The sequence below is a fragment of the Struthio camelus genome, chromosome 2 (assembly GCF_040807025.1).
Source record: "Struthio camelus isolate bStrCam1 chromosome 2, bStrCam1.hap1, whole genome shotgun sequence".
Classification (NCBI taxonomy): Eukaryota; Metazoa; Chordata; class Aves; order Struthioniformes; family Struthionidae; genus Struthio; species Struthio camelus.
This window is the reverse complement of record NC_090943.1, coordinates 96,682,694-96,709,732: the sequence shown is the minus strand read 5'-3', so window position 1 is coordinate 96,709,732 and position 27,039 is coordinate 96,682,694. Positions and strand designations below refer to the sequence as shown.

General features: G+C 37.7%; 1 protein-coding gene across 8 annotated transcripts in view; it reads left to right on the top strand.

Annotated features, from left to right (window-relative positions):
• Positions 1-27,039, top strand: part of CDKAL1 (CDK5 regulatory subunit associated protein 1 like 1) — a 563,996-nt gene that overhangs the window by 76,198 nt on the left and 460,759 nt on the right. For all 8 annotated transcript variants that reach the window (XM_068931681.1, XM_068931679.1, XM_068931680.1 and 5 more), the window contains one exon: positions 4,210-4,294. In XM_068931681.1, the coding sequence (XP_068787782.1) occupies positions 4,210-4,294 (85 nt within the window). The remainder of the gene's footprint in view (positions 1-4,209; positions 4,295-27,039) is intronic.

The following is a 27,039-nucleotide window of genomic DNA, read 5'->3' as shown; positions in this document are numbered from 1 at the left end:
TTTCAACTGATAGTGTTACTACAGTTGTCTTTACAAGAAGTTCTCCTGATTTGCTTTCTTCTGTAGGTATATTGACAATTCAGACTTTTGCCATTTACACTCTTAAGTCTTGCATAATACAGTCAGTTCATATTTTCCAGAGCTTTCCAATTAAGTTAAGTGTTCAGAAGTTTCCATGACCTTTAGGTTTCTTTGTAGTCTAAGTTGTTTTGCAGAGAGTATGATAGACTTTGTGGTTTACTTCCAGTGTAGCTTTTCTTTCATGGAAAAGATGTCACAATGCAAAAAGGCAGTGGTTTTCAGTTGTATTTTTGAGCATTTAGTATAGGACAGATTTGACATTACTTTTTTTTTTTTTTAAATGTCCTAACATACAGGAAGCTGGGCAAACGTCATTATCAAAATCATTATTAAAATGTCATTATCAAAAATGGTCAGCAGCATCATTGTCATTTAAAAAGTGTCATTAGACTGAATGTATTGGAGAAAACAAGTTGTAAAACGGTGATCTCTAGTTAGAGAAAACAAGTTTATTGCAGAGTATAGAAAAGGGCACCCATACTTCATATTCACTACCATAATTGATGTTTTGGTTCTTACCTCAATGTGGAGTGTCGCAATATGTGCAGCATACCAGGAAAACCTTCTGTAAATTGTTGTCTTTGGTAAGATCTGTGAGGGTTCCCAAAAGGCAAGCTGTTTCTGTTCTTGGCTGTAATTTTGACTAATGGAGTTTTCTGAGGAAGGTAGGCATCAACCTGCTGAATGAATTAACCGCAGCTTCGCTGTGATCTTAGAGGGTGGTGGCTGGAATGCAAGAGGACAGCAGGTGGAGACCTTCATGGAAGAGCTGCCTAGGCTCTCTTAATAGGTGCACAGCACTGCCTTCAGTCTTCACCGTCCAGACCTAAATGAGTTCACTTCAGTTTTCTTGCAGTATAACCAGAGAAAACACAGGTCTATCTGCTCCTGCCCACATATTGGGAAGTGTCGGCTATTTGTCAGAGCTATTTTACTCTTTCTCTAGGCAAACTCTGAACAGCTACCCTGGTTGTGTCAGAACTCTGCTTAAAATACATATGGCCAAGCCCTCCAAAAAAACCCTGAACCTAAATAAACGACCTTGTCTGCACTGTGCTTTATCTTTAGTAACTATGAGGTGCCTTGTTTATACATCCAAGGCTGATCTGATGTCTTGTTCCATGTTCGTTTCAGCGTACCCATCAGGGCCTTGCATTTAGTGCGAGTGGCATCAGGTGTTCTGAAAGCGAAAGCTGGTCACTGACTAGTCCTCCCCTTCCCCCTCTTATAAACTAAGGTATTTTCCTGCAACCTGCTACAAACGTATCCTGTTTGTAAGTCCAATTTTTGAAACTGAAATTTTCATGAAAAGATGCAATGGATCACAGTAAATGAACAGCAGTGCGTGTGGTACCTTTCGCAGGTCCAAACAGTGCAATGGAGAACTAAGAAAATGCAGCTCTCTTTTTGAAGAGATATGACATGAACTGTCTTGTGAATAATAAATAGGTACAGTCCATAAACATTAAACATAACTCAAGACTAGTATACAAATCAAGACTAGTATACAAATGCAACCATATAGGAGAGAATAAGACTTAACACGAAAAGAGAGAAACTAAAAATAAATACAGGAACAGAGCAACTAAAGGTGATAAGAGTCACTTCACTGTAAAGACAGGGCAACCCATTGTAACAATTTTATTCTGCTTATATTATTTTTAGATATATAGATTAATGATATGTCTTTTACCTGAACTGCTCAGACTTTATTGTGCACTAATAGAGGCTGAGGCCAATAAAGGAATAGAGTTGGATGTATCTGGGAAATGTTTTGTTTGTGTAAAATGTGTGTAAGTGTTGCAGTTGTCCCTTAAGGTCCAAAACAAGGAAATAATAAATTAATAGCCTCAAATCCAAATAACCTGAAATGGTTCCTATTGTGTTGGTGTGTAAGGTCTTTCTAAACCTAAAATTTAGCATGTGTTCTTCCAATACCATTTTGAAGTAAGGATTCTTACTCTAACTTGAGGGGAAAAGTATGGACATAGCGAGACCGTCTCTTCCTTTTTAACATGGGCTTTGCACATGAGCAGGAGAGGAGCAGGAGCCAAGTCTAAAATTAGGTATCTTTCCTCTGAATAAAGAGATCTCCATAGCTTGGAAATTGTCGTGGTATATGTGACGCATTGCTTCTACTGAACTCTTCTGTTTTCTCTTAAGTACGTTCACGGCCTCCTGGCAGTATACTTACCATGTCACCCTCTTGTTACAGAGTATCCCTGTGATTCTCAAGTGGGTGTATTATGGATGTGGAGCTGAGTTTATAAATGTTTTATGATGCTGAAAATAATACGAAATAGAAAATTTTGGCAGTATTATTGGAAAACTGTATTTTGAAAATGTATTTATTTTCATACTTGGTGGCTTTGATTAGGGCCAAGAGTTCATCATCCTTTTCTAATTTTGAAACTGTACCTTCCCTTGCCTTTCAGTATGTCATTCCTAATCAAGTATTCACTGATGTTTACCTTTCTGACAGTGATAGCAAGTTCATTAGTCTGAACATACCTAATTGTTTTCCTGAAGTCTGGCTTTGAGGAGAAATTCTTTGGCTTGTTCCATTTTTGTTTTGACTTCAGTAGAGAGTAAAACTGAAATTGTTCCTCTCTTCCGTCTTGTCAAGAGACAGGGTCAGATCTTGGAACATTCCCTATAAGCTTAAAAATAACTGAAGGCCTGAATGTTATTGTTGACAATTCCTTTATCAGTAACCTTTGTCTGTCATAGAAGGGGCTGGTGCTTGATCCAACAAGTTAATGGTGGAATTTTGATCAACAAAGATTAGAAAACTTACAAATGGTTTCTCTTGTTTAACATAAATGTCCTTCAGTTCCTATTTCATGTGTTATTTGCATTTTTGCTGCTTCCTGGGTTAAGTGATTGATAGTTAACGGAAAAGCACAGATTCTGTGGAGACAACCGTGGAGACAAAAAGACAGATTTTTCATTTTTAGCATTTAGAATCATAAGTGTGTGTATGGAGGGAAAAGGATATTTATTCATTTATATGTGGATAAATTTGTGATGAGTGCAGATGTAAACTTGCTTAAGTCTTTGCAAGCTTTTTTCTGCTTTAGCAGGATGTCAGTTCAAATAAGGCATCCTAAAAATGATGTTTTCACTTTATTGTTCACTGGTTTATATTATTTGAAATACCTTAATCAATGCTAATACTCAGGATGTCCTTAATAGTGCCAATAGTGACACAAGCTTTCTTATCCAAACTGATATAAGCTACTCTGATGAGTGCTAGAGCACTTGAGTGTCTGAGACGGATGCTCTTCATTCCGATAAATTCTTACTTCACAAGAGAAACAATGATGTTACTAATTCTGTACCGTAGTCATATATTATAGGATTAGACCTTATAGGAGTGCTTCTGCAGATAATTCTGGGACCTAAATCTGTTAGTATATTCAGCTATCATGAGATTTTGAATCTACAGAAAGGCTTGGTTCTGGATGAAAATTATATGCTTATCTGAGTGGAGACAGATATCTTTTTTTTCTGGAAGTTGCTCTGATTATAACATAATTAAGAAATAGTTAGAACTAAAATAGGCATAATTCTTTCCAAATTTACTACTTTGACTTCTCTCTTTAATAGATATCCATGCTTTATAAATTCTAGTTTGCTGCTTTTGTAATAATATTTCACAGTAGGGCTGAGGCACTGATTCCATTTTGTTAGTGAAACGAGCTTTTGTTGACTGCTTTTTTAATTTTTTAAAAAGCACCTTTATGCATTTTTATGATCCTTCTGCCTTTGTGTAGGCCAGATCTTTCCAGGGAGTGTGTATTTTTGGGAGTAGCAAACATTTTTCTGAAGCTTGCTTCTGTGAGATGTAACCTAGTGGACTCTCAGCCCGTAAGTGGGATACCAGTTCATTCTTCCTTTGCAAAAAATAAGTACTGATGGAAGTATGCTCGTTTCTTCTTCTACTATCTTTTTAATAAATATACAACTTCCAAGAATGTAATTGTTTTAAATGTTGAGTATAACGTCATTGTTGTGAATAACCAACTTGTTGATAAAGGCTAAGTTTGATCTCTTTTCATATGGTATAAACTACAAGTTCACAGTTTGAAAAGTTCTTTAATATGACTTTCTATCTTTGTCTCCTAGAGAACTCTGCTGAAGCAGATTTATGGTTGCTGAACAGTTGTACAGTAAAAAATCCAGCTGAAGACCACTTCAGAAACTCAGTTAAGTAAGTTGAAACATATGTTTCCTAAAGAAAGACTTATATATCAATTAATTTTATTTTTTAGCTTTAAAAGCTTCCTATTTTCAATCCAGAAGGAATTTTGTGTTCTAGAGCAACAAAGCAGGATGAGTTTGAATGCTGTAAGGATGACTCCTCGAACTGGAATGCTTTTGTAAGGCGTGTTGTGTGGTATTGTAACTTGTAAATTGTTATCAATGTACTCATTTGAGAGAGCTGCTAATGTATTAAATAAGGAGGTTTCTATATTAGTTTTTAAGAAAATGCTGTTAAATTGATCTGAAGAGGTTTTTTGTGCATTTTTTAAAGTATGGATTGTTAGGCTATCTTTCTCCTCTACTTAATTTTAAACATAATCAGGCCCTTAAAATTAACAGTACAGACTTAAACTAAGTATTTTTCTATACATTTTCCTAAAAGGTGAACTGATTTGTGTATAATTAACAGTAGTCTTCTGAAGAATGTGTAGCATCTCAATGATGATGCTGTAAGCACATGGTAGTGACTTCTGCCTCTGACTTCTACAGAGGTATTACTGTGGTGAGAGTAAATGGAAAACCAAGCAGTTACAATTGGTTTTTTTTTTTTTCAGTGTAAATATATATTGTGGTATGTTATTTGTAGATGTTTACCTTTAATAAAAAATGTGGATATTTATGCAGTCATTCATGTATTGTAGTATACTGTTGATAGACTGTTGAAATTCACTCTGATGAGAAAAGCGTGGTTCTTATTAAGCAGTTGGCATGCCCAGCGCGTTACTGAGGAGAGAGAAGCTGGGAATATGCTTGTAGTGCTGAAGGTACTGACAGTTTCCTGGGGCTGTAACCTGGAACAGAAACAGTTTGCCTGCAGTAGGTGGAACAATTTGCATTTGCTTCTCCACCCCACAGAAGGCGTCAGTTCCTGACTGTTAGAATGACACTTTGAGACTAGCTTTTGAGTTTTTTCTACACCCCCGCCCAAAACCTTTTTCCCAGAATACTTCCAGCTAGTGTGTGTTGGCCAACAGATCTGACAAGATCTTTTCTGTTTCATTTGTGCCTTTCAACTTTACTCATCAAATGGCAAAATTGATGTGGTATGGTGTGTGTCCTTTAACCAGCAGAATAAAGTTGGTTAGGAAAGCAGGTCTAACTAAAAGCAAATGACCAAAAATACTTCCTTGAACTTTCACGTTTCTGTTGTCACTCCATTAATGAGCCTGAAATTATTTGAAGCCCTAGATTTGTTCTGTCTTTTTTTTTTCCTTGCTTTTCCTTACACTGTTTCTTTTCTGACAGACTGATACTCTGGTTGTTCTCCATTTCATCTCTTTGCTGAGAGTTCTTGAGGTCCTTTCCTATAGCATGCATTGTTTGTTCTCCTTTGTCTTTGGCATTTCCTGATAATGGAGAAGGACAACTTGTGTTTTTGTTTCTGACCGTTCTTCATTATGTTCATTAAATGCAGGTGAGAAAACTGTATCTGGATGTTCTTTCATGGAACTTGGCTGTTTAATTTTTCAGTTCCATCTCAGAAAAGAGCAACTACTTCTATATTTGGGTTTTACAATAAAGTAGTGATTAAATTATAAATTTATGTCTCTAGACAACAAAACTTTTCCTAAGTACACCTTAATTTGTTACAGCAGCAAACTGAACTCGTGAAGTTTGGCTGATACAAAGCTAATTGCCATTGTGTCCTATCATAATAGTTTGTTTGTAGCCATGGTGATTTTTGTTTTTTCCGAGCTGAGTAACAAACTGAACAACACTTAGCTTGTGAATTGTCCTAGCAAACATAGTTTGAGTGGAAAAATTACTACACAGCCCAATAAGATTCTTCTATCAAGTGAAAAATTCTTCCAGCTGAAAGTGTTACATAGCATTATGAATATGGTCATTAACACATGGGAGAATTATTTCAATTTTGCTTATTCTTTGCCATCTGCAGCAGATTCTTCTCCACAATATTCTCTTTGTATATGTTACTTTGACTTTAGAACCCACTGATTCAGACCAGTTGTAGTGTGTTCACCCTCTGTGGTTAAAGAACGACTATCTGGGAAGCTGATTGCTCGCTACTACTGCATGCCAAAGAATATGTTAGAACTTAACAAGTCCTGTAGTTTCAGTCTTTTTCGATTTTATTTTTCTTAAGTATCTGTCAATGGCTGCTGTTCCAGATAGCGTATTAGCTTATTGCTCTTAGGCCATATGCTTTTTTCAGTCGGCCTGCCTACATTCAATTAAGGCAAAAAATAGATTTTTCTAGAGGTCCCAAACACAAAAAAATTTAATTTCAGTAATGAGTCTGAGATAAACATATGATTTTCAAGATTAGGAGTGCACAATTTTTTTTTGTTCGCAAATTAAGTGATTCTCATGAAACAATCTGTTACGCATTGCCTGGCAGTTTGTGTTTTTGTATTGTGCTATTTTTAAAATGAAGATGGTCAACATTTATGTTCTAGGTATAATACCTGGAGGAAGAACATTGTTATCTTTTTGGTAAAGCTGTGATTTGTCTCACAGAGTGTCCATGCTAGCGGAAAAAATTTAGAATTTTAAGTTGCAGTTCAAAAAAAGTATGTAAATTGCTAGCTAACTTATGTTTTAGTATATTTCCTATACTGTTTATATAGAAAGTGTTCCTGAAAGTGCATAAATCAAGGTGTCATGTTGATCAGAATACGTATGAGGTTTTTAAAGCCTGTAGTAAGTTTGTACCTTAAATATAGCGTGTGCTTTGTAGATTTTAAGTACATTCAGGTAGGTTTGACTAAAGTAACTTCACCTTACTTGGAGTCGGGCAGTGCTGGAAAGGCTGTAGTAGGAGAATGAATGCCAAAAGTAACAGCTGCCAAAGGCTTGCATTTATTTTTAAGTTTTCTGGAGGGAAAAAAAATGTGTTGTGTGGTGTTTTTTTTCTTCTTTTTTTTTTCTTTTTTTTGCATTCTCTCTATCCTTGAGATAGAATTAGACATTATGCTCTTTATGGGCCATTCTAAAAACTGTCAAACATCTCAGAAAATATAGGCAGAATTCCTGCCTGCTGCTGCAGCTAGTGCTGGGTTTTCTATCCTGTAGCTCAGTTAATCAGAAATGAAAGATATTTTATGGAATGGAGTATGTTCTCTCTTTCACATGATTACTTTTAATGGTGGCACGTTTTCTTCCATCAATTTCTAGTCACATACAATATAGCATGATTCCAGCCTGAATTAGTTTACTGAATAAACAGAAAATAGATTATTATGTTCCTTTTAAAAAAACAAATCTGTAACAAAGCTTGGCTGTATATGTTTTGGATGATTGCATTCCTGAAATAAAGGCGACGAAGACCTTGGGATACTTTTACTTGTTGAGAGAATTCCTCCTTCTAGGATAGCTTTGCCTTGAAAATGCCTTACCCTGTTTAGACAGTTTTCTGTTCTGAATTTGCTTCATGGCTGAATGGACATGTCTGGGATATTATTCTGTTTTGAAGTACTATAGGACAGCATGCAGTAACACTGAAGTAATTTAAAAAATGTCTTAATTAAAAAAAAAAAAAGCCTTAAATATTTGCTTTTAACGTTTTATGAAGTAAACTTAATTTGCCTTAGAATTTAGAGTTAAATACAAACTTAAAGGTAGCCTACAATCTGTATTTGAAAAGTAATCATCCTTTTTTTTGCTGTTAATGTTTGGGTATGATATATTTCCTCATGATCTGATTTCCTATCAGTATAACAAACTTATGTGAGCAAAATATATATGTATATAGGTGTTTTGTAAGTAAACAATATAAGTAAATACTAAAGAATTGTAAGTAAAATGTCATTAATATCATTTCCAGATAGTCTTTACTGCATTTCTTTTCTTTGGGCCATTGGGCAGTTCTGTGATGACTTGGATGCCCAAAGCATTCTGACAAATATTTTGTCTGTTGAATTACAGTTTTGGAAAATTCAGAGCTTAACTTCAGTGTTGACCTCACTAAAGTAATAAAAAGGCACAGTCCACTACTGATTTCCAGGCTGTGTCTCTCCTTAGTCCATTTCTTTTTTCTAATGGCAAACGTTTGTCAAGTAACATTTTGTGCTATAATTTATTTTAGGCAACAGCAGCTTTCTTAAAATTTAGCTGTTGGCATCAGCGGGAGTAAACACTCAGTAAGTAAGTTATTGACGTTAACTTTTATAGACCACAGATAATCTGTTAAAGCTATTTGATGAAGAGAATTAAGCAGTGCTCATTACTTCACCGAGAGCATGTTCTGAAGGAGTTCACTTCCTTTAAAATAAATAAGGTTACTTTGTTCTTTGGTCCCAGAAGTTCCTTATGCTTTACAGACCTGTTTGTGATCTTGCACTTTCTCTTAACAACCTCTGAAAAAAACTTCAAAGAATTTACTCTGTGTTTCTGACTAGGCATCTGCCATCTTGTTTCATCGTTTTCTTTGTATTGTTACAAGTTATTGGTGCGTTTAGAGCTTTTCCTAAGGAGTTTTCATACTGATTAAAGTATTATGTTTAGGAATGCATGATCTATCTTAGTGAAAAAGCTACAATGATGCCACTTGAAGTATGACCACCTTATGCTGTTGAGGAGGCATTCATGGCTTGTGTCTTATAGAAATAAGTTTGTCCAGTATAACTGTCAATGTGTTACTGGATATAATAGATATGCAACATTGTATATAAAATGTCACATATTCTGTTACATGTATGTTACTGCACTCACTTTAAGGCATGCTCCAGTCTGTATTGAAAGAGTCCCATGGGGTAGGGCCTGAGGAGGAAGAGGGGTCCAAGAAAGCTGGTTAATATTCAAGAATCAACTCCTCCAAGCTCAGGAGTGGTACACGCCAATGAGCAAGAAGTCCAGCAAAGTGGGCAGGAGACCTGCATGAGTGAGCAAGGAACTCTTGACAAAACTCAAACAGAAAAAGGAAGTGTACAAAAGGTGGAAAAGGGACAGGCCACTTGGGAGGAATACAGGGACGTTGTCAGAGTGTGCAGGGATACGACAAGGAAGGCTAAGGCCCACTTGGAATTAAATCTGGCAAGGGATGTCAAGGACAACAAGCAGGGCTTCTTCAAATACTTCCATAGCAAAAGGAAGACTAGGGAAAACGTGGGTCCGCTGCTGAATGGGGCGGGTGCCCTGGTAACAAAGGATATAGAGAAGGCAGAGTTGTTGAATGCTGCCTTTGCTTCAGTCTTCACTGCTGAGGCCAGCCCTTGGGAATTCCAGACCCTGGAGACCAGGGAGAAAATCTAAGGAAAGGAAGGCTTTCCCTTGGTTAAAGAGTATTGGGTTAGAGATCACTTAGGCAAACTTGACACCCACAAGTCCATAGGCCTTGATGGGGTGCACCCATGAATGCTGAGGAGCTGGCGGATGTTATTGCTAGGCCACTCTCCATCATCTTGGAAAGGTCCTGGAGACCAGGAGAGGTGCCTGAGGACTGGAAGAAAGCCAGTGTCACCCCAGCCTTCAAAAAGGGCAAGGAGGAGGAGCCAGGAAACTACAGGCCTGTCAGCCTCACCTCCATCCCTGGAAAGGTGATGGAGCAGCTCCTCCTGGAGGTCCTCACTGAGCATGTGGAGGACAAGAATCACAGAAGAAGGTGATCAGGAGTAGTCAGCATGGATTCACCAAAGGGAAATCATGCTTGACCAATCTGATAGCCCTCTATGATGGAATGGCTGGCTGGGTAGATGAGGGCAGAGCAGTGGATGTGGTCTCCCTGGACTCCAGCAAGGCTTCTGACTCTGTCTCCCATCCCATCCTCATAGGTAAGTTCAGGAGGTGCGGGCTGGATGAGTGGACAGTGAGGTGGATTGAGGACTGGCTGGATGGCAGAGCTCAGAGGGTTGTGGTCAGCAACACAGAGTCTAGTTGGAGGCCTGTAGTTAGTAGTGCCCCCCAGGGGTCAGTCCTGGGTCCAGTCTTGTTCAGTGTATTCCTCAATGACCTGGAGGAAGGGACAGAGTGCACCCTCAGCAAGTTTGCTGATGAAACAAAACTGGGGGGAGTGCTTGATACCCCAGAGGGCTGTGCTGCCATTCTCTCAACAGGAGAGGTGGGCAGAGGGAAACCTGAAGTTCAGCCAAGGCAAGTGCAGGGTCCTGCACCTCGGGAGGAATAACCCCAGGCATAATAACTAGTACAGGTGAGGGGTTGACCTGCTGGAAAGCAGCTCTGCCGAGAAGGACCTGGGAGTGCTGGTGGACAACAAGTTGACCTTGAGCCAGCAGTGTGCCCTTGTGGCCAAGAAGGCCAGTGGGATCCTGGGGTGCATGAGGCAGAGTGTTGGCAGCAGGTGGAGGGAGGTGATCCTGCGCCTCTACTCCAGCCCTGGGGAGGCCTTCCCTGGAGTCCTGTGTCCAATTCTGGACTCCCCAGTACAAGAGAGACATGGCGCTCCTGGAGCGAGTCCAGCGAAGGGCTACAAAGATGATGGAGGGAGTGGAGCATTTCTCGTACGAGGAAAGGCTGAGAGAGCTAAGGCTCTTTAGCTGAGGAGAAGAGAAGACTGAGAGGCGACCTGATGCACGTGTACAAGTAGCTGAAGGGGAGAGTGTCAAGAGGATGAGGCCAGACTCTTCTCCGTGGAGCCCAGCAACAGGACAAGAGGCAATGGGCAGAAACTGAAACACAGGAAGTTCCGTCTGAACCTGAGGAAAAACTTCTTTCCTGTGAGGGTGACAGAGCCACCAGAACAGGTTGCCCAGAGAGGTTGTGGAACCTCCATCCTTGGAAATAATTCAAAAGCCATTTGGATAGGGTCCTGGGCAACATGCTGTAGGTGACCTTGCTTGAGCAGAGGGGTTGGACCCAATTAAAGCCAATGACTTTTGGAGTGAAAGCATGCATAATAATAAACAGGCTAAATACATCGTCAGTCTTAAGAGGCATGTATCACTCTTGCACAACAGATTTTTAACAGCTTCTTTACATTGCAGCCTTCTACATTAAGATTATGTAATCTGTTCTCTGAATTTGGACCAATAGGTGTCGAGAGAACTGGCTGATGTTTTTGCAAGGTTGCTTTCAATTATTTCAAGGGAGATCCCTGACAGCTGGAGAGTTGCTGCATCTGCTTTCAGAAAAGTCTGAAAGGACAAACCAGGGAACTTCAGGACAGTCAACCTCATTTTGCTCCCTGATGAAAATCATGAAACAAGTTATCTTGAAAAATACTTCTGAGTGCGTGAAGGAGAAGTGATTGGGAACAGTCAGCGTGGTTTGATCAAGGGTAAATCGTGCCTAACCAACTTGATTTTATAGACGAGGAGAGAGCAGCAGACGTCATCTACGTCAACTTTTGTAAGGCTTTTCATACTATCTTCCACAATCTTGTCTGAGTTAAGTTGTTACAGACTGTTGGGAGGACTTCCAGATAAGTATAAAAACTGGATGGGTGATGGGGCTCAGAAGGTCGTGGTTCATGGCATGTGCACTATCTGCAGGCTGGTAACAAGTGGGAGTACCACAGGTATCTATTCTGAGACGTCTCCTGGAGGTCTCTCTGGGAGCCGTTCTGCTTAAAATCTCTACCAGTGAGGTCACTGATAACAAGTGGGAACTGGAAGAGGTAATGGAGGACATGCTGTTAGAGTTGGCAGACGACACCGAACTGGGGAAAGTAGTTGATGTGCTTCAAGGCAGAGCTGCCATTTAGAGGGGCCTAGACAGGCTGGAGGAATGGGCTGAAAGGAACTGTATGAAATTCAGCAAGGACAAATGCAAAGCCCTGCACCTGGGAAGGAGGTGTTCCTTGCAGTGTTACAGGCTGGGGAGCAGCTCTACAGAAGAGCCGCTGGGGGATCCTGGTGGGTAGCGAGCTGAGCGTGAGCCAGCAGTGTGCCCTGCAATAAAAAAGGCCACAGCTTCCTGGACTGTACAGAGGAGCATATCCAGTAGTCTGAGAGAAGTAGTTATTCCCCTTTACTCAGGACTCATTAGACAATATCTAGATTACTTCATCCAGTTTTGGGCTCTCAGTACAAGAAAGACATCAGTCACCTGGAGAGAATTCATTGTAGGGCCATGAGATGATTGGGGCTGGAGGGCTTGGCCTGTGAGAAGAGGCTGAGGGAATAGGGCTTATTCAGTCTGGAGAAGACACGGCTTTGGCGAGACCTAACAGCAGCCCCCCAGCCTACAGAGAGATTATCAAGAAGATGGAGCCAGGCCCTTTACAGTGGTCCATGGTTGCAGGACAAGACAAAACAGGCACAAATTGAAACAAAAGAGATTCAAACTGGCTATAAGGAAAATCTTCTTTTCATGAGCACAATCAAAGGGTGAAATGGGTTGCCTCCATCCTTGGAGGTTTTCAAGACTCAACTGGACCTGGACCCTGAGCAATCTGATTCTGCGGTTGACCCTGCTTTTTTGAGCAGGACATTGGACTATAGATCTCCTGAGGTTTCTTTGAACTGGAATTATTCTATTATCCAATGAACTCTCATGGACTTTCTGAAGTGTATCTTACAACATTGTTCTCTCTGTCCTCTCTATGGAGTTAAAGTTACTTTAAGTATGTACTGCCCTTTGGTCCATTAGCCACCAGCTTCAGCAAAGCATGACTTAAATTTTTATTGGGAATGCAGTACAGTTACTAAGAAGAATATCTTTCTTTGTGCATTGACTTTCAAGTGTGTGCTAATGCTTTTCTGTGGGGATTGTTGTTGCTTTCTTTATGATAGCCTCCATTGATAAATACATTGAAGTAAAGAATTTCATTAGTTAAGTTTTAGAATAGATCTTGGTATTCACATTGTATGCCGTATTTGTAGAATCATTGCATAGCTGATATTTGTCTGCTTTAAGGTGAAAAGTATTTCTTCTTTGCAAATTCTTAAACTGGGTTTTGATGATTTATTTTTTTAAGTCACAATTTTTTTAAGGCTCTCAGAAACCACTGGATTAAGTGGAAGAATACAAATTTTGAGTTCTTGTGGATGCTACAGAATTTCATTTTGTGTAATTGTTGATGCCAACTGTGGAAGGAGGTTGGTCTTTAAGAAATACAAATACTTGAGCAGAGATAACAGATGCAAGTAACTTTCTGTTGCTTGCCATGTTTACAAGTGAAAATAACCGTGGAAGAAGGCTTTTTTGTTTATTAGTTGACATTTGGAGATGTAATTTATATGACACACCTATACAAATCTAACGATTACTTTTGTGAACAAAAGAACAGAAATCCCCACTAAATTAGAATGGTGTTACCACTTTCTTTAAAGAAGCTTTAAGCCTTTTGCATTTACTAATGGATTTCCAGCATAAAAGTAGATTGTGATTTACGCTTGTTTGTACTGTGTATATAGTAAATCTTAAACAGCGAAGTACCTCTGGAAGGGGAAAAATAAGTATTTCAAAGCTATTTATTTTACAGATCCTGTTAGCATAAGAAGATCATTTCCACTGCATTTCTGAGATGAGTATCTTAGTCTTGCTGTTTATTACATTTTATAGAGATAGTTTGTTGCCATGAAGTGTCCCTGACTGTGAAGTGTACTTAACAGGGCATCTCTAAGAACTGTCATTAGACTACTCCCACTTTCTATTTTTTTGTTGTGAATTTGAAGAAATCTGGAGAAGAGTTGGATTTTCTGAAATAAAAATACTTGTGGAACAAGACTTATTGGGCGATAGGAAACTTTGTTTTTCAGGTTTTTTGTTTTTTTTTAAGAGAAGTTATCAATAATATTCTTTCTAGATTAGACTACTTAAATTAGTCCAGAAAACGTTGAAAAAAATCTATCATTTTCCTGCCATTATGAAATATTCACATGTTCACAGACTGAGGAAAAGCTTATGTTCAAGATGTATGCTCTCTTCTCTGTGTGAAGAAAAGCTTCTTCCCCAGATAACAGGAGTTACTTAGTGGGCTCCCCACCCCCCCCCCCCCCCCCCCCCCGGGAACAACTGGAGGGTGATTACTTTCTGTGACTTAATGAAAGCCTTGACTGGGATATATTTACGCACAATGCTTACATTTTTACAGTCATGAGAGACCTGTAAAGATCTCAACAGTCCCACATAATTAGTCAAAATTAGTTTTGAAATTAGTTTCATAGGGTAAGATAGCTCATAGTTCCCTTCTTTAACAAAGCAAAAATAAACACAAAACAAAACCTCTCTGTAATCTTTAGTGTAATGTATGTATGAATACATGTCAAAAGCGTTGAGTACTTGCCTTAAGTTTAATGGATGGATTGTTCTGAGGTTCAGTTTTTTCTCTTTCAAAAATTTCTAGAAAGTTTTCTACCTCAGCACTTGAGACTTCTTTTTTTTGAATAACTGTGCTCATCCATATTGCAAAACAGTTCACTTCATTTTATTTTTATGTTCATTTTCCTAGTTACATTTCTTAACTTGATCAGTACCAGTTTCACTATTTTATAGTTGGTTGGGCTTTTCTATCAAACATAAAATAGGTGTTGCACTTGCTAGCTTAGAAATACTGCAGAAAGTATTTTTATGCTTAGAACAAAAATTTCGTTAAACTAGACATTTTCATTAAGAACTTACTTGTCTGGAACCTTTAAAATATACTCCAGGGAAATTTGCTGTTAAGGTGTTCTGGAGAGCGTTCATGTGAAAGACAAATAAGAACCCCCTATAGCTGCATATGCAGAGTAAGGTGGTACTCAGGGCCAGGTGAATCAAGATGACAATAAACAGTGTCGCTAATTGCAGTTACAAGGTGTGTAGTTATTTTTCACTTTACGTTTTCTCACATTATCTTAATGAAGAGCAAAATATTTAGAACATGAATGCTGTGAAGAATGTATAGTTAAATTTGTAGTAACTGCTATATATTTAAGGTCTTACACATTTGTTATTGCAGCTGAAAAGCAAACTGATTTAAAACAAGGCTGTTATGCATTAAATCATTAAAATGATTTTAAAAGTAAATAAGACATGGTCCCTGATGAACAGGAGCCTGGAGCCATGTTACAGTGTATCTAAAGAAAGTAACTCTGGAGGACAGGCTCTTTTTATTTCTATGTTTTTTAAAGTTTGAGAATATCGTCATCTATGCTTTTACTGTCTTTGATGGAAGAGAATTGTAAGTGAAGGATTCTGTGATATAAAACTGTATGTTAGTGGAATTTTTCTGTTTCATTTCAGAACTTTCCTTTTCTTACAGCTACCTCTACTATAAAAGAGAATGTAAAAAGCTGCTTGAGGTCATGCTATAAAATGTAGAGAATACCTTAAAAGCAGACTGTATTGAACCAAGTGTTTTCCACTGTATAGTGTTTAGAAGATAAAAGGATTGTGGACTGTTTGTGGTTAAATGTGTTAAATGACTGCATTTTGCAAAGGAGATTTGCAGAAGCCTAGGTTATAAACTTCTGTGAACTTCAGTTTAATATTTAACAAGGTAAAAAACAAAGTACAAGAACAGGATCTGTTATTACTAACTTTTAAACAGTATTCTGGAAATCTTTTTGACTTTAAATGAACGCTTTGGGGATGATTTTAAGTACTCAGTGTTACTGATGAGGTTATGAGCTTTGAGAGATTGAATAGCGCAGTAGCCTTAGTTCTGCATTGCATATTAAGCCTGCTTTAGGAGGTGACATTAGCTTTTAGGTATTCCTTAAGCCTTCAGACAGATTGTTAGGGGCTGATGTATTTTTAATTCTTCTTTTAAAGAAGAAAATACTACCAGGACGTGAGAAGACCACCCTGTTTCATGACCTCATATATCTTTATTTGAACTTTTGCATTGAGTTGCCGTTACAGGTTCTTAGCTATGGAGGCCTTTGAAGCGCTGGTGTGTTACAAGCATTGTTTACAGACATTGAAAATTAGAGAAGTTTATTACTATACGTATAAGATACACTTTTGTTTCTTTGCAAACAGATGCAAATCTATTACATTTCAGTGCTGTGGGTAAACAAGGCAGGCTACTGCTTTGGGAAGTACAGGTCTCTGGGTAGTTTATGCAGTGATGCTTCTACCTGTCCCCCCATCAGCCAAAATGGGGCAGAGTGGTATTCCTTCTTTTCCTTAATGTTCTAGAACAAGAATTTAAATGATTATATAGCCATTTGAAGGCTATTTTAAGAGCAGCATTTTAAGAAAATGATCAACACTAAAAAAAGTAAATTAATTCTCCTGTAGACTGAATTGCTGCTGCTGTTTTTTCTAACCACAAGATGAGACTTTTCTTCCTTCCCCTTCTCCCATAGTTGGTAGAATAGCATAATTTCAGGAACCCTCTTCAAACAAATAGATTTAACAAACTCGGCAAAAGTAAGTTGGAGGCTTTCTCCCTGCTTTTCGTGCTATTCTGTCGTATGGTTGCTTCTGGCAAATGAAGTTCTTGTTGGTCTCTTAGTGCTGGCTACTTCTGATTTCCCAGACCACAGGTAGATTTAATACAAATGATCAAGAAAATTCAAGCACCATTTTGGGCTGTAAGTTTCAGATTTGTTTTGTTTCTTAACCAAAGACTACTTCCAAGAAGAGGCTTTTTGAAGGAGGGGAGAAGATTAAGCAAAACTGTGCTTGTCCTCACGTTAGTGACATTACACAAAATGCATGCTAAAACCTGTTAGGAAGTGTCTCACCTGTTTTAGCAAGATGAAAAGACCTGTCTTCACCAAAAAGACCTTGATCTCAATATGCTGGTGCTGAATTTCTAATACTTTTGTTAGATCTCCTCATCCCCCAGTTTAAACTCTCACTCCAGATTAGCAGGTTAACCTCTAGCTTGCCTGCGCTCATCAGAATGTTTTCTGTTTGCAGTTCAAAAACAGGCTACTAAATGGAGAAAAACAACTCTTATTTGTCTGGGGCATGGTATGGAAAAGAATAAAATCTGCCTTTGCATTTGTTAGTGCAAGGAATGTAAATGCTGGAATAGAATTAGTATATTAATAATTTGTAATTCAGTATAGTCACAGATAAAAAAATGTTCATGCTCATTTGCATAGGGAAAGAGAACTGTTGATAATTCTTTAAGAACTTTTGGATTATGTATTAGAAAATGAAAGAGTACTGGAAAAGGAAGCAGTTTGAGATGTAGCTTGTATTTTTTTTATTACATCAAACAGTAGGATAGATGCACTTTCTTTCCCCCTGGAAAATATCTGAGATTTGTCCAAGCAGAACGAGGCCAGTAAGAGATTACTATAACTGACATTTTTAGATTGAAATTCATTTGCCGATGTGTGGTTCAGTGTTCTTCCCACCACTTCTGCCTGATGGTCGTTGCCAGTCAGTTGTGGGCTCTCTTTTTTTTTTTTTTTTTCCTATCTGTTATTGTGGCTAGCAGAATCAATTGGTCCTAACACTAAAGATTGCATAAGACATTTTAGATTTGTCTCAAATATAAAAGCATTGCTGAAAAAGGGCGTCATACTGACTGAGGTCCATGGAAATGATATGGGACAGAATCAGGATAGAGCTTTATTGGTTTGGGTTTTTTGCATGCAGGAATCAGTTACAAGAGGTTGAAAAGGCTTTGATGTTGCTTGCTTTCTGATTTTTCTGCATGCGTATCTAGTAGATATGAACATTTTCAACAAGCTGCTGAAGAAAAGAACAGCAATTTGATCTTGCTTCCACTTTTAAAAAGGATTTGTGGTTCCAGCAAGGCTAACGTTTTACTTTTCAATGTATTGTACTAAGTGCTGTTCTAAGTTTAAAATAAACATTTCTGCACTAAATGACCAGTATTTTAAAAGTTTCAATGTAAAAATCCTAGTAGAAAGTGGAGAAAGTACACTACTGAGAGTTGTCTTAAGGTGTGGAAAAATCAATTATTTGCCTACATGAATATAAAAAAATGTATATAGTAAAATAGGACTAGAAACTTAAATTTGTGATTCAATAATTTGAAGATCAAGGAAGTTGTTGGGTGGGGGTTTTTTGATTTGTCTGTTTTTCCTTCTCAGGAGCTATTCCTTACTAGTTTTAAGAGGTGCTATGAAAGCTTTATAAAAATCCATGTTTTGCATATTATATGACACATTTCCAATGTTAACAGGTATTTTGTTTTATTGTTTCAAGCCAGATGAGTTGAGCAGAAAAGGTTAATGTCTTGAGTGCTCGACGCAGGTGGTTGATATCATTGAATATTTATCTAATTAAATGCAGCTTGGCTGTTGTCCTAGCAGGCCTGAGTTTAGTAGGCACAGAGCATGGGAAAGCATGCAGAGACTTGCTGTAGCAGGATTAATGCAGAAGTCAGCAGGATCTAAACTTGTCCTTACTGACAAGTGTGTTTTTTGTTTGTTTTTGGTTCAAAAGACCATCTACTTATACTTAATGAGTGTTTGTCCTAAAACAAAAAACGCTTGCTTATCTGGGTGTGCTTAAGTGGAAAAAGCATCCTCTTTCCTACTTCTGCAAGTGTCGTGAGGCTATGTTAGAAGCTAACTTGGGAAGGGCAAAAATATGTTGAGGAGTAAATAAGTAATAAATTCATTGCTTCTTATACTGTATTTTGTTGTAATTTGCATGTCATTGTCTGATGCACGTCTTTAATGACTGTTATGGTATAATGAGATTTTATTTGGTATATTTAGTCGAGGAATGTTGGGCTATTGTCAGTGAAATACAGCGGTCAATGCTGGGCATTGAATACCTCAGCCGCTGTCTTGACCCTTGGTGTACGCTTCTCACATAAGGGATGTGAGCATCCTCTAACGATGGTAAAAGCTACAATGGAAAGCGTTAATACTTCTTTTGAATTTTAACTTTTCGTCCCACATTTTGTCTTGTAAATTTTTAATTAACTTTTCTGAAGAAAAAATATAAGCACAGGCCAACAGTAGGAAAGAATGGATCATGAAATTGTTTCACTCCAAATGTGTTTGAGTTTGAAATCTCTCCTAAAAGATAATGTCTGATAACTACTCTTAGCAGGATGAACAATAAACTTTTTTGATATATTGTTCTTGCAGTTCACAGCATGATAGGAACTGACGCTCGTTAGTGCCCCTAGCTACCAACCATCATACCAATTCTAAATAACAAACTGTATACACATTTTAATCAAAATAGGAAAAGGCTATTGTCTATCTTGTCTGTATTGTAGTTTATTAGTATGATCTCAAGGGAAATTTAGTACTGAAAATGCAGAGGCCTTTTTTTCTTTCTTTTTCTTTTTCCAAAAGAACAGTGTTAAATGAAACTGTCTAAAAGGTAGCAGAATTAATTGTAGAAGCAATTTGTGACTACTGCTCATATTGGATAGCAATGGATTTTTTCATTAAAAAAATTTAACATGCTTTCAGTTTTTATTTCATCTTTCCTGTGTATTTTTTTTCTTCATAAGAACAATAGCCTTAGTGTAGCCTGTTTCTGTAACAGACTTTTAACTTGTTTGCACTTGCTTTATACCATGAGAAAATTTTGTCTATTTGTTTGTGGAACTGTTGACTGTGATACCTGTAACTCGAAAAAAAAAAAATCACAAATTTTTTTGCATCAAAAAGATGCAGCCATGTTTGTATCCTAACTACAATTAAAACTTCTCTTTCAGATTATTCTAGAAAATGTGTGTCATGTTTAACTTGAATCTATATGTTTGATGTGTAACTTCTTTACACAAGGAAAGCAGCAGAAAATGAAATCTTTACTTCAGGTTGCCCTTAATTTCAGGTCCTGTCACTTAGAGCTTTATTATCTGGGCTTCTTGAAGCTACTCTTCCTGAGACTTCCTCCTTGTGTATTTAATCGCTTGCTATTAGTAGAAGGTCTCTTGTTTAGCTGGCACGTTTCCTAGCTTAGTTAGGTGAACTGTCTTGGAGTTAACCAGCATGGCCAGTTGATATAGGAAGCTCTCTGAGGGTAAAGGCCATAAAATTTAAGGACTTATGGAATGTAGATTATAATGGCTGAGCTTTTGCATGGGAAATGGAAACTATGGTTATTTTTATTTATATGCATGTGAAAGACATGTGGCCTCTTGTGGTCCTTTTGCACTTACTTGCATTTGTGGTCAGATAATTTGACTGAATATGTATGTAATATACCTGTACTCAAACATTCTAGAAAACAGGTTAAATATGTGCTTTTTCATGGGCATTACTTTGGTTTTCCTTCTACTATTCAGCAGAATTACTTCTGACTTAATCTTGAACTAATATAAACCCAATATACAGTAAACCTGCGGTTTCAGAGTGTAATAACTTCGTAGGATTTACCATTTATTGTCAGTCAGTGTACTGAAATATCTTGTGAAATATGGATAAATGCAGTCTCAATATGGGCAGTATAAAAAAGAATGTGGACTGAGTTGCTAATTGATAGCTCACAAACATGGGCAGTTATTCAAGACAGGGCCTAATCCATCTTGTTGACAGGTCTGTGGCATGTCTGATTTTACTAAGGTGTTCTGACAATTCATAAACATCGATTGAAATGGAGCTTGGAGGGAAGAAGTGAGGGGGAAAAGTCAGTGTTGCCTCTAAATGTTATTTTCATGGAAATTGAAAAAGATTTCTAGGATTTTATAATGGAAGTACTATGCAATCATGGAGGCAGGAGCTCCTTGACGTAAATTAAATTCTGCTCTCTAAAGTTTCAGAAGACAAAAAGGCCATACTGTAGGTGTTAAGGAAAAAACCCCAAATCTGTCAGTCTCGTGTCTAATGTTATTAACATGTCTGTTGTTGTTGTTGTTTTTAAATAATATAGTATTTGAATTGACAGCTTAATTTTTACTGGCTTTATTTCTTTATTCCACTAACTGATGTGCTCGTGAGGAAGGGGATTATTTGCTTCAGATTTGAATATATTGGTTTTCAGTGTTTATGGCATAATATAAATTAAAGACAATGTTAAAATGTCTCTTAGGCAATGTGTTTTCTAAGTCAACAGTTCTTAGTTTTATAGCAACCAGTGCATGTTCTTCAGTTTGTGGTTTCCATTTCTGTTTCAAAAAAGATATCAGTTAAACTTGTTTGTTACAAAATTTTTAAGTTAAGCTGTTGTGAAATGCTACTCAACGTTTTATAATTACTGGAGGAATTAAAATAAGCTAGGTATTGCATGCTCTGTGGCTGTCGTCCTTCGCTGATGCTGTGGCGAAGATGCAGAGTGCCTTGATTGAATTTCTTGTAACTGTTGCTCAGAAACCACATGCTAAGATGACACTGTCATGTTCTAAGAAAATTGTCAGTGAGTATGTTTTTACTGAATAGATGAGCTGTAACTGACTTCCTCTAATATCCTAAATTATATTACTTCCATAATGAGGTTTCCAGCTGGAATCCATTGCTTGGTGCAATGTTTCCATGTGAGGAGAGGAAAAACAGATCAAGTTGCCCCATTTCTCTTCTCTTCCCCCAGCCTGTACTGTAAATGCTCTGGTAGTGCAGCTGTGCTATCAGCTTCGCCATCTGCCCAGGATACTGCATTGCTCTGTAACTGCAGGAGCAAATGACAGGTGGCAGGATAGAGGGTGCAGCTTTATTTTATCTTCTCAAAATGTGGTTCAAGTAGCTTTAGTTTTGGATGATGTAATATCTTCCTTTCCTGCCCTTATCTTCCCCAGTAGGGACAAGCCATTGAAGTGGCACAGCTTTTGTGCTCTTTTGTTAACCTTTGCTGACTCTCAGGAGGATTTGGGGTATCTGGTCCAGATGCTTGAAATAGAATTAGGAAATGGTTACAGCAATGTGTGTGGGTCTTGTTTACTTCTTCAGTGCTGATTTGTAGCACTTTCCTCTGTATTTTTCCTGGTTTCTAATTTTAATGTGTTTACAATAGGCAGAGATGAACCTTCTCAATATGATGATTTTTTTCCTACTTTCCCTCACTAGAATTGTAATGAGAACCTTGTAGTATGTTTTAACGTTATCTTTTTGCAGTATCAGGATCTGAAGTTGCATAACAGGATGTTTTGTTACTGGCCCAGAGTAAATTTGTTACTGACTCACAGTAAATGTGTTGTTTGTATATAAGTGTATATGTGCACATTTTTTGAAGGAATCGCAGTTTATCTCTTGCCATCACTTGGACACACTGAGACACTGAAGCAACTGATATAATCAGTTAAGACTATTGGCCAGCTTTATTCAGCTACACATAGATTAATTTTCCATTTCTCTGCAGGAATAGGCAGTATAAAGTTTGTTTTGCTTTTAGAGACTTTGTTTATTCACTTTGCACTACTGGCATATGGATCCTGCCTGCCCTTACATTGGTCTGCCCTTGACTCTAAAAAGTACTCATATGCCATGCATGTCTTTGTGCTTGCCATAACACTACCAGAATGTTTTCGTTCTTTGTTTTGCGTTGTCTGTGGCAATTGTGCGCTTAGTTACGTGGTACTGGCGTTGTGTTGAGCTCTCTTACTGTCTCCAGTGCTTGGTAGTCACCATAACTTCCATCCAAGCGCAAAAGATATGAGAGAGAGTAAAGCAGGGGCACGTTCCTTCGTTTCTTGCCCGTGAACAGGGAGTATGCTCTTGCCAAGAGATATCACAGATTCTCCAACTTGGCTTTGCGGACTGTCTTTGCTTACATGCACAAGGCTATCTGTATGTCACAACACGTCCCTTGGAAGCCTGGGTGCTAGGTAGACAACGAGCTTTATTTTTTTGTAAGCAGCTGTGCTGTGGTATCATACTTTGGACAGGCCAGTTTTATTTTACTAATATGGCTCTGGTAAGAAATCTTAAGAGAGGAATTAGGTGTAGCAATGTACCTGAAAGCTTAATTTCTATACTGTTCCCTTAGTCTGTTACTGAAGTTTTACCACTCCTTTTCTTGCTGTACACACCCAGATATAAACAAGCGAGAACTGGAAGGTACCTTGTGATTAGTACTGCCAATGACTTGTTTTGAAATTCCTCTGAAATTAAAACGTCAGTTACTTTGCTTGCCCTGTTCCGTACTGATGACTAGTCAGATGGTGTTGCCGTAGATTTGTACGTTTCCCACGAAACGTCATTCACCTTATGTGCTTTAAATTGCAAAAGTCTGGATAAGTTTAGAATAATTAGATCTTAAAACTCTTAACTTATCCATGGGCTGGAGCCTGAATATATAAGAATTGCAGACTTAGCTTGTAAAAGGGAAAATATATATTGATGTGTGAATGTGTACAGAATAGGGACATGACAAGTCCAGACTGCAAGCTGATCTTTCAGACTCCTAGCATGTTCCTCTCAGTGTTTGCTTTTAAGAGATGGGAGGGATTGGTTCTGAATTAGATGAACCTGAAACAGAAGTTGAGAGTATTTGCAGAACCTCTCTTTGGATATATAAATATATAATTCCACTATATTTTTGAATAACACACGGGACGTGCTCTAAGAAATAATGATGCAGTACTCTAGCAGTAGTGCAGCAAAGCTTAATGAAAAATCTTACAGGAGAAAGTGATTTTATTTTAAAACAAAACTGATTCCACTCAAACAGTTTCACACTTGTGCACTTGCAAGCAAAAAGACACATGTCCAAGTGTTGTGTCCAACATTCAGGTGCCACGACATGTTTTTGTCCAACATTCAGGTGCCACGACATGTTTTGCAGTGGTCTGGTTAAAATTCATGGAATAATATGAAGAACATGATCTGGGTTCTTAGGCTGGTGACCGTCTGCTCGTTTTCGATGTCCTTTTTGCATCCTGTAGAGCTGCTAATGGATTAGGATCTTCTTATTTTTATTTTTTCTTTCCTGTGCCATCTCTCCAAGCATTAGGATCAACTCAGTCTTTTGTCTTTTTATCCGGCATATCTTAAAGCTTCAACTGCGTTCTTCATCTTTCTGCCATAATCTTTTAGTGGCTTGTTTTTGTTTTAGTGTGGGTGTAGACTGTACCTTATTGTAGGCTGTCCCTTGTTTTCCCACCTTGGTATCCTGAGAAGCTGCGTGTACTTGTGCTGTGATCCTAATAAACTGCTGATTTGTGTGCTGCCAACACATACTGTTCTTATGTCTACTGTCTAAGGCAGAAAGTAGAGATCAGTTAATTCACTGCAGTTACCCTTGTTGGTGTTTGTGGAATAACTCCATTTTTGACTTTTACTGTGATGCTCCAAGTTCCTAGAATTGAGGTAAAATAAGAGAGAACTTTCTTTCTTTTTTTTTTTTTCCAGTTGAGTTGGTACTGACTGAAGGCACATATCTTACAAGTTAAATTCTTCAGAACTATGTTTTAGAAGAGAAATTGTTATGAGGAAGTTGTACAGAGTCCACAGTATTTGCACATCAGTTATTACTTTTGAAGAGTCAGTGGAAGCTTCCATTCAGTCTTCCCTATCATCCTGTTTACCTTTAATGATAAACTACTGCTGCTGCCATGAGATTAATTTCAGAATAACATTCTAGTATTTTCTCATTCTTTTTCCAAAAATGTCAACAAGCAAAACTTGTTATTTTTGTTTGGGAGTAATGAGTAATGCCTTCAATCAAATCCCATTGGGTTTGCCTTTGGGGCATGTACTATTAAACTTTGCTTTCTGACTTCTCCATTTAACACTTAGAAACCCAAGCAAAATAAGTAAATTTTAGCCTTATTTTTGTTTAATTTTAAAGGAGTTATTCAGTTGACTATTTTTACTTGAAATTTTGTGTCTGCTGATGAATGTCATAGTTTTGAAATTAAAGGCACCTCTGGGACTGCTGTCATGATATCCCCTGTGGATCTCAGGTCACTCGGTGCTGTCTCTTTTCCTGCTTAGGCAGGCTTTTAAGCTTCCATCCTCTATGCTTTCCCCTGCTCTGATCCACATCAACATCAGTGGGGCTATTTTTCAGGATGTCTTTGCAGGTGGAAAGCAAAGTGCGTTACCAAACTTGAGCACGGTAGCAGTGAAGATGAGCCTGCTTGTGTTTCTAGGTCACAATAACAGTTCAAGAACTGTAGGAGGCAGACACTGAAATTAAGCAGCTGTCTTCAATTAAAACAGCTCTTGACGTCTGCAGATGAACAGCTCCACATCTGCTTCTAAACCTCTTACTGAGCTGTTTTACAAGGCCATGCTCTCTTTCATCCTGTGTAACCTGTCCTTATGATTGAATGGAGGGCTGAAAATGTATGAAGTTAAATGGCAACCATATGTAGATATTACACGTTATTAAATATCCTAACATTGTTATTAATATTTTGTTTCTCAGCGTTCCCAATGTTTTAGCAAGATATTGTGCAGTGGGTAGTGGGGAGGCTTAGTTAAATCTGGGTTGCAGAGAATGGATACCATGGATGATAAACAAGCGAATTCTTAAGTACCTTAGGATCATAGCTTTCTCTATTGTTTAAACAAATTACTTTTAATTTAATTTAATACTATGTTTAAACAATTTACTTTAATTACATTCCTGACGCTATGTAACTTTTTCTTTAAAATGTGCTGAGAACAAGTATCCATTTATTTGTACTTTTGACATTGACATACTTACGTTAAATTATTTTATTTATAGATATGAGCATCCATGCAGATTGATAAGTTAAACATATGCTACTTTAATGCACAAGTCAAGTTATTTATCAGTCATTTCTATGAACTTCTTGTCTATTTTCCTTATTTTGACTTGCTAAATTCTAAGGCGTCCACCTCCCCCTCCATTTTGTGCATTGACTAGCAAGAATAGTCTCTCTTAATCATGATTTGAATCACCTAGCTATACCACAGTTCTAGGTAGTACTGGGCATTGTGGACTATCCAAATTCCCCATTGTTATTACAGGTTCAGAAAATAATAGTTCTTCATGTTGTTGGTTAAGTAGCTTCATTTATTCGTTACTTTACTCTGCACATAAGCACAGACTGACTGGAAGATCTGTGCGTTCAGGACATCCATAGCTGTCTCCTGAGAGATAGTGACTTGAACAATAAAAGTGGAGACTTAAACAAAAGAACGTACTCTTCTAGACCTATAATGTAGCAAAAGAACGTACTCTTCTAGACCTATAATGTAGCAATCGAAATAATAAAAAAATTACATCAAGTGCTGGAACTCTGTATTCCTTTAAAGGAAAAAAAAAAAAAGGCAAATGTCCTAATTATTGCAAATCTTTATGGGCTAACTTTATGCCACCTGAGAGTGTTGTTAGGTTTTGATCAACTTGAGATCAAATTTGTGTGTGTGTGTGTTTACCAAAAGTGATATCGCTAAGAACTAAGGAGTTAAGTTCCTGGGGTGGTGTTCTTCCCCCCTGCCCCCCCAACGCTCTTGTGGCTACGGAGCCTTTTTCTGTGGGAGCTGCATGATGATAATTCTGACTGTAATCAGTATGAAATGTGTTATTTTGAACATGGCCTTCCCCTTCAATAATGAATCATTACTGAGGAGAGAGTTAAAGTAATTTCCCATTGTGCCTTGAGGACTTTTCTGATTGTTTTACAGAACTATGGAGTGGGATGATAGGAGCTGCTACAGTTTGCCAAAAAAAAAAAACCACCCTCTCTCTATTATATATAGCTATGTCAGTGGTTATGATTATCATTTTGTTATGGCAATTTCCAGAGGAAGTCATGCATGAGTCATAAATTACAGATTAGCTGAATACTCAAAATATTTTTTCCGTAAACATATGCACTATTTCTGTTGTTTAGGGGTTACCACATTGGAAGATATAAAATTAATATCTTTACTCGGCTTTCAAATTTGGAAAAAAAAAATCTTACTCAAAAATGGGGATGGGAGAATATTGGTAAGGTGTATAAAATTCACTAGAAAATACTAAAACCATGACCCACAGCCGAATCAAAGTTGTTAATGTGTGTTGATCTAAACTTTGATATTATTAATGTTTGAAAGCCACTAG